Source organism: Sinocyclocheilus grahami, unplaced genomic scaffold (genome assembly GCF_001515645.1).
Source record: "Sinocyclocheilus grahami isolate Dianchi unplaced genomic scaffold, SAMN03320097.WGS_v1.1 scaffold12.1, whole genome shotgun sequence".
Classification (NCBI taxonomy): domain Eukaryota; kingdom Metazoa; phylum Chordata; class Actinopteri; order Cypriniformes; family Cyprinidae; genus Sinocyclocheilus; species Sinocyclocheilus grahami.
In genome coordinates, this window is record NW_015505191.1 from 3,134,642 (window position 1) to 3,145,788 (window position 11,147).

The 11,147-nt window shown below is 35.3% G+C and overlaps 2 protein-coding genes across 3 annotated transcripts; both read right to left on the reverse strand.

The window, feature by feature from the left end:
* Window positions 1-248: 248 nt before the first annotated feature.
* LOC107598102 (histone H4 transcription factor-like) lies at window positions 249-4,302 on the reverse strand. Its single transcript, XM_016289372.1, has 6 exons — window positions 4,139-4,302; window positions 3,366-3,585; window positions 2,484-2,713; window positions 2,284-2,325; window positions 1,754-1,878; window positions 249-1,070 (listed from the first exon to the last, which is right to left on the reverse strand). The coding sequence occupies exons 1-6, from the start codon at window positions 4,178-4,180 to the stop codon at window positions 719-721; spliced, it is 1,011 nt and encodes a 336-aa protein (XP_016144858.1). The 5' UTR covers window positions 4,181-4,302; the 3' UTR covers window positions 249-718.
* Window positions 4,303-4,896: 594 nt separating this feature from the next.
* Window positions 4,897-10,251, reverse strand: dpagt1 (dolichyl-phosphate (UDP-N-acetylglucosamine) N-acetylglucosaminephosphotransferase 1 (GlcNAc-1-P transferase)). 2 transcript variants are annotated; one of them, XM_016288636.1, is made up of 9 exons: window positions 9,459-10,251; window positions 9,247-9,367; window positions 8,556-8,769; window positions 8,291-8,437; window positions 7,765-7,849; window positions 7,414-7,602; window positions 6,607-6,694; window positions 6,299-6,454; window positions 4,897-5,417 (listed from the first exon to the last, which is right to left on the reverse strand). In XM_016288636.1, the coding sequence occupies exons 1-9, from the start codon at window positions 9,620-9,622 to the stop codon at window positions 5,352-5,354; spliced, it is 1,230 nt and encodes a 409-aa protein (XP_016144122.1). In that variant the 5' UTR covers window positions 9,623-10,251; the 3' UTR covers window positions 4,897-5,351. The 2 variants fall into 2 exon arrangements, with proteins under 2 accessions (XP_016144122.1, XP_016144133.1); XM_016288647.1 differs by lacking the exons at window positions 4,897-5,417; window positions 6,607-6,694 and having other exon boundaries at window positions 6,303-6,454.
* Window positions 10,252-11,147: the final 896 nt, after the last annotated feature.

The following is an 11,147-nucleotide window of genomic DNA, read 5'->3' on the forward strand; positions in this document are numbered from 1 at the left end:
AGTGAGGTTGTTCCCCCGGGTGAAGCACTGCTCACACACGTGACACTTATAGCGAGGAGTGTAATCTCCCTAAATGCAAAACAACACATTAACGTTTTTAGCTATTCTGAAGCTATGAGCTGAAAATGAGTGCAAATGTAATGATGCAGAATTGTATTAACTTTCTGACGAACATTAAGTTTTATTTTAATTGCTCACACTGTTCCAGACAATGAATTCTGCCTTTTTATTTTATATAAGAGATCCTGAATGTGTGTGCTTGTGTTTTCCCTACAAGGAAACTAACTTCCAAACAGGGAAAAAAAACACTTACAACACTAATAACGTACAAGTCTACATTTAACATACTTTCTTGGTGTTTTTTGTCTGTTTTGGAGCTTGGCAGTATAAATTATCATCAATGTTTGTTGAATAGAAAAAGGCAACTCACACTGTGTTTGAAATCTCATTTTGCATTTTGTGAAAAAAAAAATTATCAGTCAGAAAGACATGAAGGTGAGAAAATAAGCTCCTTTCTGAATGAACTATTAATTTAAGCACATCCTCAGAGCTAACTTGTGATTTTGTTCAGTAGAATTCTCACACACACTCTATTCCTGTTTTGGTCCCCTGTTAGTCTCATAGTATTTTTTGTCACGGCGTTAATTGGAATGTCCTAATGTACCTTCTTATTGTCTGACATGGCAGTCTTAGGGTGTTCCAGTAATCAGAGGTGCAGTTAAACCACCTCCATGCCCAACTGTTGGGCAGTGTCCTGTAGCTGACGCATTACGGCTCCCTCACTTGTAGAGTCCGTTTCTGCAGAGGTGCCGGCTGTCAACACCAAAAACACACTTTCTGTATTTTCCTGTGTCCTACAGACATCCACTCCCTCCTTTCTTATTCCTGCTTCTGTATTTCCACTCATGGTGCGGAGGGGCCCCGTCTCCTCCAGTTCTTCACCGTTCTGCTGGCTGGACTCACTGCTGTCCCCTTCTCCCTGCCGCTCCCGCATCAGCTGCTCTGTCAGCTCCACGCTCTCATAGCGGATCAGCTGCAGGCGCATGAACCCATCTTCATGCTCTTTATACCTGAAAAAGATTGGAGAAAACCATAGTCAGGTTAGATGGGTTAGGTTTACTGTCCACTGGATACCCACATCAAAATAAATATGCCATCTACTATGGTTAGAACTATGGGTGGTCAACCTACTTAAAAGTTTTGATTCATCGTGTTTATTTTATTTATTATTTATTTATTTTTTTGAAAGAAAATAATATATGTTTATTCAGTAAGGACACATTAACCTGATCAAAAGGTGACCCAACGATATTTATCATGTCACAAAAGATTTGTTTCAGATAAATTCTGTTCTTTTAAGCCTACTCATCAAAAAGTAAAGTTTTCCACACACAAAAAAATAAAATTATAATAATAAAACATTAAGCAACGCAAATGTATTCAAGCATATTAGAATAATTTTTGAAGGATCACGTGACACTGAAGAGTCCACTTTTCAGAGAAATAAAATCTATTAAATACATTTAATAATTATTAAAACAGAACAGTTGTTTTAAACTGCACATTCCAAAAATTACTGCTTTTGACTATATTTTTAAACATAAAATTTAAAAAAATAAATAAATAAAATATATATATATAGTAAAAATACAGTATTGTAGGTTTCCACATACACCATCTAATGTTTATTGCACACAAACCTAGCAAGTGCTTTCTGAAAACAAAAGCAAAGTCAAAGAGGAATACTTCAAACCTAAATCTCGGGTGTCCTGAAGGCCATTTGAACTGATGTTTCTTGCGTAAATGGGCAGTGAGGTTGTTCCCCCGGGTGAAGCACTGCTCACACACGTGACACTTATAGCGAGGAGTGTAATCTCCCTAAATGCAAAACAACACATTAACGTTTTTAGCTATTCTGAAGCTATGAGCTGAAAATGAGTGCAAATGTAATGATGCAGAATTGTATTAACTTTCTGACGAACATTAAGTTTTATTTTAATTGCTCACACTGTTCCAGACAATGTATTCTGCCTTTTTATTTTATACATTTATTGTGGATTTATTGTGTTGCTGGCAGTAATAGAGATTATCACTAGATTAGATAAATTATTTTTATAGATCAAACCTTGGACCTTATTACATTATTTCTTGTAATGATAAACAATTCTTGCATCAATTACAGGCTAAAAAAACAATCTCACAGAAATTACATTTTCCGGTTTACATTTGAAATCAGGAAAAATTGGTAAAACAACATTAACAGTCCTAAATGTAACAATGTACTTCCACATGTCTGTAGAACCACTCCGGATTATCCATAGACATCTGAATACAAATACGCTTATCAGCTGAGCACTTTATTTTGAAAGCACTGCCAAACACAATACATATAATAGAATAAAAACTCTTCCACTTATTCTTCACACCTCAATAAACTTGATTTGACAAGCCACATACAGTAACACTTGGGATTGCTTCCATACCTCACAGTGCTCCCAAAGACAAAGGAAGTTCTCTTGGACCTCAGGCACAATGTTGCGGTTATGGAGGCCGACCGAACAGGCACCCATGTCACTGTGGCCCTTGAGTATAGCAAGACCCCATTGCTTCAACTTGGTGTGGTAGCAATGAAAGAACATGTGTCTGAGAAGCTCTGCATTTCCTTCCACTGAGCAGAAGCCACAGTCTCTCCACAGACAGTTATGCTCCTCTTCTGTAAAACATGCAGGCAAGCCAAGTATTGATTATGGACCAGACCAATGGAGTCAGCGCCACAGAGACTCTGACTGCCAGAAACCTTGAGCTCAGACACCTGCTATGGCTCAAAGTCAACACTCAACAATCCTCCACATTACACATTATACCAGAACTGATAAGCTATTGTTTATATTGTCATTTACTTTGCAATGTATGGCATGTTTATTCTTAGAATTGAATCTTTACTCATTTTTACGCAATAACTTTACATCTCACAATTGCAACAAGAGGAGACTTCCAAAATAAAGTATTATTCATATTGAGAATTTTTATAAATATTTTGAATTCGCTTTTATTTTCAGTTTTCATTATACAAGTTTTTATTTACAAAATCGTTAGAAAAAGTCATTAGAACTAGTCCATATTACTCATACGCAATGTTCCAAGTCAGTGTTAGACATCCATAGTCACCTTTCATTTTCAATGCATGCAACAGATATTCTCCAAAACGTTTCCTATTGTGTTCCATAAAAAAAACTTGGAACTATATCATGTTAAATAAATGATGAGAATGTTCATTTTTGAGTGAACTATCCCTTTAAGACAAGAAAGACAAGGAAATAAATGCTTCCATTACAAGACCTGACACTTGCGAGGGTTGGACGCACCTGGTAAGTCTGTCTCACTGTCCACGGTAGCTTTATAATGTTTCTCCATGTGCTGGCAAAACTCCTGCATCCTTTCAAACGTCTCCTGACACGAGCCCCACTCACACGCCAGCTCCAGCTGCAGCTCCTCTCTGCGCAGGGCGCGTTTACCCGACGGCAGCATCCTGCAGCACTGAATGTAAAGCACAATGTGTGGTCCTCCCGTCTTCTGAAACACATGCTAAAGTCACATGCGAGATCTAACATGACTGTAAGTTTGTTCTGCACACCGCAGCTCGAGCTATCTGTCCATAGCTGCCAGTTTGTTTTTAAAGGCGATAAACACCACATTCACAATATGAACTGCGCCAAAATTATTACCTCCAACGTATTAATTACCAAATGTACAGCTAGTAGTTGTATTAATTATTATCATAGACGACGTTGATACCTAGTATGACACATAGCCGGTTAGCAAAACAAAAAGGCAAGTTAACATTCTGCCTCCATTTTGTTGACTAGTGACTTCGGTTGAGAATAACTGAATATTTCAATTCAAGTTTATTTGTACAGCGCTTTTCACGATACAAATCGTTGCAAAGCAACTTTACAGCAAATTAAGTTAATACAATATTTAGTGTTAGCTTATCAGTGGTGGCTGTCAGTTAATGTAACGTTACATATGGCAGAAATGTACGGGAAAATCAATTAAAGACGTAATCAAACAGACGATGAACACTATTTCGTGAGGGAATGCGTCTGCAGTTGTTTACAAATATTGATAAATAACTCACCTTTTGCAAATACTTCAAACATTTCCTTCCTTTTTCCCACATGAAATAACCAAACCAATCAGAATCCACCTTTGCGGGGTCGCGTTCAAATCTCAGCCAATCAAATTGCAGCCTAGCAGTACATCACAATTATCATTCCCTCCAACACCTAAACTCATTCAAGTGTTCCGCTGCTCGATTTGCACTTTGTATTCAATGGCGGTAATGCCTGTCTTCTACTAGATTAGTAGATTAAATAAACCCTAAAAAAAGTTTATTTGCTGTATGGCACTACTTTATGTAAATCTGCTTTGGAATTGCACTTAAATTATTGTGCTATATTAATACATTTTAAGAAAGCGAAACAACTGTGATATCAAGTAATTATTTTCCAGATAATATTTTAACAATTTGCTATCATTTTAGTACAATGGCAAATAAAATAAAAAACATTTAATTTTGCAAACATCATGTTAAAAGACTACACATTTACTATGGTCACAGTATAAAAGGGTTGCTATATATTAAACTGAACAGCTGCCTTTGTATTGTAGGAAAGGGACCACCACATTTGAGGGTCCTTGGCATATAATAACATGGAAAACCCTCATGCTAAATAATTGAAAAATGGGTTATTTGTATTAGTATTAATGTTTGATTTTTGGTCTGAAAACTGCATGAGAACAATATAAATATAAAACATAAAATATACAACAATTGATCTATAAAACAGTATAAATATAGAGCACTTTTTCCTTTCCGGAAGCTAGTATGGTCCATTGTCACATTGGTTTATTTAAATCAGTCAAAGGCATAATATTAGATTTGTCACACACACACACACACACACAAATACACCTGCATACATCAAGTAATCTTTCAGAAATGTTCTCAAAAATTTCAAACTCCCTAAAATATTCCTGAATGTATCTTTCAAAATAGAACCCTCTTTTCAGGTCAACCAAAATAATTAGATATCCTTACGCAGACATTGTTCATTATCTACAGAGCTCAAATGTCCCAATGACAGTTAAGGGCATATGTGTACACCGTCCCATCTCATGCAGATATATAGACAGAGAAGCTGGAATACAGTGTGTAGTATCAAGATTCCATACTTTATAGAGGACAGGCAGTAAGGTTATCATTCTTACAACAATCAGTTTTGTTTCAGTTCTGTATGTTCTTCAAATGAAAGCAGCAGGTTGTAAAGTCTCTCAGGAGCTTGAGTGGTCTAGATGTCGTAGAACAGACGCACAAGATGATACCGGATTCCAAATGCCACGGCACTCCCCGAGACCTGAGAAAGAAATATACTATTATCTCAAACCACCAAAACATCAGATTCTTTTGAAGAATTTACAGTCTTTGAAACCCTGCATTCATGAGGTAGCCTGATTTTGAAAATGTGATTTCTACACCTGGAAAAGGCATGTAAATTAATCAAATCTTGAATTTGATTAAAGCAGCACTATGTAACTTTTGGCGCTCTAGCGGTTAATAAACAGAACTGCACACATCCCGCGGAAGAACATTCTAACTGGAGCTACTTCTCTAAGTTTATGTCTATGGCGATTCACGCAGGTATGTGTTACTCCGCAGCGGTGACGACCCGACCAGGCTACAATAGTCCAGATATAAGTATTATTATAAGTACTTATTATTAAGTGTACCGTAGTGATTCGGAATAAGACAAAAACGCGGTTTGGAAGATGAATTCATGATGTACTCGCTCATTATATACATAGTGCTGCTTTAATACATTTTGCATGAATATACATTTTTGCTAGATGCCAATCTATAAAGTATTTTATCAGAGACAGAAAGTGGAGAAAGAGAAATAACTTCTAAAAAAAAACTCTTATCCTTAAAATTGGAAGAGTTGAACCCCTGAAGAAGATTCAACTAATAATTTTTTTATAGGAATTTACAGAAACTTTGAGTGCCCATATATTACAGTAAGTTTTGAAAACAACACTAGGGCTATGGAGCCTTTAAATATTGTTGTGACTAAAGGGGGCCTTATGATAATGACCAGAAAGATGTATTTCTCATACATTAGTGAGGCTGTAATGCCAAATATCACAACCTTCTTTACGGTTTCAAAGCACTTTGAATTGAAACGACCATAGTATAGCACATTGCCTCTAAACTCAGCTATAATAAATTTATGGGACTCACCTGTATTAAAAGCATGATTGCAGTCAGGTTTCTCTCATGGGTAGGTCCCAGTACTTTTAGTACCAGGTTGATAAGGGTCATGTTGTTACACTCAATAAACTCATCATCTCCTTCCTGCCCTCTACGCACATCCAGAAGCCATAACATTTCTGCCACCTGCAGGATAAAAGAGGAAATCACATTCAAAGATACAGGGAATACTGGGTTAAGCTCCTGAATCTTTTGTTGCAAAAATAACATTCTTTTAAACAAACATTCTTAAACCGATTTATAATGATAAATACTGACAGTGGCATGAGTGTGTTTACCATCAGAATAAGTTGCCCTAATTTGCCCAGGTCCTTCTGTTTGAACTTGGAATAGCTCATGCCAAGCTTTCCCGTGTCAGATTGTAACCTGCATTAATCAGTTTCAGAGGTCATGCTCTCATAACCATTTCATTTTGCCTTATCTATGGTGCAAATGTTTAGGGAACACTGTTGAAATAATAAGTAAATCATGTATAAAACTTACAAATAAATCATAAGTGAAAAAGTAATTAAAGGGGTCATATGATGCTTTTTTAAAGATCATTATTTGGTGTATTTGGTGTAACAGAATATGTTGACATGCTTTAATGTTCAAAAAACACATCCTCTCCCCCTCTCTCTCCCCCTCCCCCTCTCCCCCTTTCGCCTAGAAACACACAGCGTCTCCCTGACATGGCTGCTTCAACACTAACTGCGGTTACTGAAACCACGCCTTCTTTCTTTGCGTGCACATTTGGGCGCATTATGCAAATATTTCCACATAGTGAGGTAAATATGTGGGGGCGTGTTAGAACGAGCCGTTTTAGGGGGGCGTGGCAGAGTCTTAACTTTGATAAAGAATATCTCTTTGGTTTTGAGACTTTAGTCTTTGCAACTTCAGGGATCTTATCTATGCACAATCATCTTGTAACACTCCAAAGAGAAAGGAAAACTTGAAATCGCATCATATGACCCCTTTAAAGAGTTTAACACTTCAAATGCCCACATATTCAAATAACTTTCAATGACTGTCAAAATAAATTCTACTGTAAGTAAAAAGGAATCTATGTTATAGCTTGATTTTAAAATGTTAGTGTAATAACCTACCTAGGCAGACGATGTCTGGGACAGGGAATAATGTGAAACAGCTGAGGCAGAGAGTAAATGAAGTTGATGATTTGGGGGATGAAGAAAAGCAGCATGGTCTTACTGAAGTGGCCGAGTATCCCAACCACTGCAAACGTCATTCCAGCAAAGTAACAGAAAGTGTCTCCCACAAACACAGAGGAAGGGTACCTGATAAAAGATATTCAAAGGTTTATTATAGGTTCAAAAATAGGAGTGGTTGAGGTTAAGATTATTATCAGTGCTGATTGTCAAACAACAGTTCAGCATTTTAATGGGCTGTCTTAAACTAAAGTAAGTAAAGATGATCAAAAAGCAATATATTTAACAAACCAGTTGTGGTAGAAGAGGGCTAATGTGGTGAAAAAAAAGGGAATCATGAAGTACAAAGAGAAAACATGGTCATCCCTGTAGTCTCCTGAAAGAGAAACATTAATCAAAGATCAATTAAACAATATAAATTAGAGAATATATCTACAGACCTATTCAAATGAAAATCAAGCAATGTCAGAGAGGTTTAAACAAATTAAGTATAATGTGACACTGAAGACTGGAGTAATGACTTTTGAGAGTTGAGTTTTGCCATCACAGGAATAAATTACACTTAAAAAAAATAAAATAAATATATATATATATATATATATATTTATTTATTTATTTAAACAAATTTCACAATAGTACTGTTTTTAACTGATCAAATAAAAACACCCTTTGTGACCATAACAGACTTGTTTCAAAAACATAAAAATATTATTTAAAACTTTTGAACAGTAGTGTACATATAAATGGTATAAATTATGCATGTGGAAAGCAGGTGGAAAATTTGATCAAACAGGTTGAATAGAAACCCTCCGCTCACCATTGAGTTCCAGTATATTAAAGAGGATGATGGAGCCAGATATGAAGAGAGCTTGCCCAGACTCAATGCCATTGATACCAGCCAAGATGTTGATGGCATTTGTGCAGAATACAGCCAGCATTCCCATATACACATAATACAGAATGCCTGAAACACATTGTATAAAAATGCTGAGAATAGCGACAATCATACTGCACATATCAAACAAGAGGGCAATACAATCAAATCTAGAGCACAAGACATTTAAGCAGACTGTCAAACTCACCCAAGTCCAGATGCATCCCCAGCAGGACACGGAAAGGTTTGGGCACGACGATGAGAGTGTTGCCAAAGTTAGTGAAGTAGACCATGAGTAGAGGCAGGGAGGCTATAGTGGGCAGCAGCAGCTTGTGTCTCCATCGCAGATTCAGAACATCATCAGCAAAGCCCAGGAATATCATGCAGCAGATGGCCAACAAAGCACCAATCAGCTGCACAAACTACATGGACATATGCACAAATGCCATAGTTATGACTGATATTTTATATTACATTATTTTATATTTATATTATTTATATTGATATTTTATATATATATATATATATATTTTTTTAAAAATAAGTCTCTTATGCTAACTTTTATTGTGAATGCAATTAATCACGATTAATCATTGCCCAGCACTACTTAAAATATAATTTATTCCTGTGATCAATGACACATGATCCTTCAGAATAAAATAATATACTATAATATTCATAATATACTGATTTGCTGCTCATGAAACATTTCTTATTATCAATGTTGAAACAGTTGTGATGATTAATATTTTTTGACATGCTATTTTAAGCTTTTGTAACATAAATGTCTCTATTGTCACTTTTAATATTTAATTTCCTTAAAAGAAACTGAACCCAAACAGAGTGGTGAATTCTTGAAATGTGTTTATCGTTTTATCATTAAGGGATGATTAACTCACCTCGTTGTGAGGGAACCGTTGACACTGCTCTCCCATAAAGCACTGGAGGAAGGGGACAGGGATGAAGAGGAAGAGAATGATGAGGAAGACTGTGCCACTGATTACACCTTGCGATTCAGGCCTGGTTAATAAGGAAAAGAAAAAGAAGTTAAATTCAGCTTCCAAACATCAAATTGCAATTCATACGTTTGATGTAAAAATCAACCACTTACACCTCTTTCTTTATGGCTTTATTTAGGTCCATGCCATAGAGTCTGGCAGATATGAAATGATCCTTAAAAGCAGGAATCAGTTTGATTGTTGCAATGCACCCAAGTGCAGACATACAACAGTTGATGATAAGAGGAAGAGCAGGAACTGGAGACATCTTCTCCATGGACTAACACGACATAAAAATACAATATACTGTATCTACTGTACTATATGTCAGTTATATGTGGATAAATCTAGTTAAAAACAGCGTTCGATTCCTGTCAGCAACATTTAAAACTTTTGTGTTGCATATCCATAGTGGAGCTGTCATTGGCTTAAGTTTCTTCGAGGCTGACAAAAATTGGATTACATTTCAAATGCAGCTACAGACCACATGACTGTATGAATGAAATCGCGTGCATAATGCTTTATGATGACAGCTAGATTTTCGTAAATTACAGTCAAGCGATAAAAAGAATCCTGGCCAAATAAGCAGCGGTTCAGGTTATGAGTTACTAGTTACTCGTAAGCTTCTTTGACGTCAAAATGAGATAGATGTATCAGTTTACTGTATAGGTTTGGCTCTGATCACAAACTCCACGTCTACTTCCGTCAACATAATCCGTCCGCAGACTGGGTATATTAAACAACTTGCTTATTATACTCTCATAAGCTGTTGGTACGACAGTAAAGGCTTCGAAGCGTAATACTGCTAAACACGCGGTAGTGATCAGGTAGGTCTTTTATCAGAGAAATACGTAAATATATTCGCTATCATCTTGTTTGCAGTCAAACCTTTGCAGACGTAACACAACCGGAAACAAAATGAATAGTACGTTAAAGGTCTCGTTTTCAGTGTAGAAACCATAGACCTCAAAAGGTAGAAACATTCTGATTCTGTCGCTCAAATGAACAATTATGTTTTATGACTCTAATTTTTAGAAATACCAAATAACAACAACAACATTAAGTCGTGTTATTATTATTATTATTATTTGTATTTTTAAAAATATTCTATTTAATACATTTTAATATTTGCCTTAAAAATTGTATTAAGCTCATATATCTTAGCTAAGGATTAAAGGCTGAAAAATGCAATGCTGTAATCTTATATTTGATTAAACATGTTTTACAAGAACTCAGACAAGACGTTGGAACAGGGATATGACAGCTATGCTCACTCTCGTATAATATCATATAATAACCCTATGTTTTTTACAACAGTGAACACAAGTGATTTACCAGCATAAAGACAATACACAAAATATTATAAGATGGTTACAAAACATGAAAATTAATACATTACCATACAATTAAATAAATTAAAGCATATTAAACAACAATATATTATTATATGTGTGTATATATAATGTATTATATGATTGTAGTTATTTAAGTAAGTATTTTATAAAATTATATATTTTTTATATAATTTTATAAGTATTACATATAGAAGATTATTACAAGCTGACTTTGAATTTTTTTAAGAATACAAATATGTATCTATATATCACCATCTTTCTTGAAAATATAAATAATTGAATATATATTATATATTTATCAAATGTATTTATATTCATATTATCTTTGAAAATGGACATTATGAATATAACATTTTGCTAGAATATTAATTAAATAATTCTAAATGTAATATGAAGAGAGTAACCAAAGAACACAATTTTGGCTAATACAGAAGTTGGCTAATATAG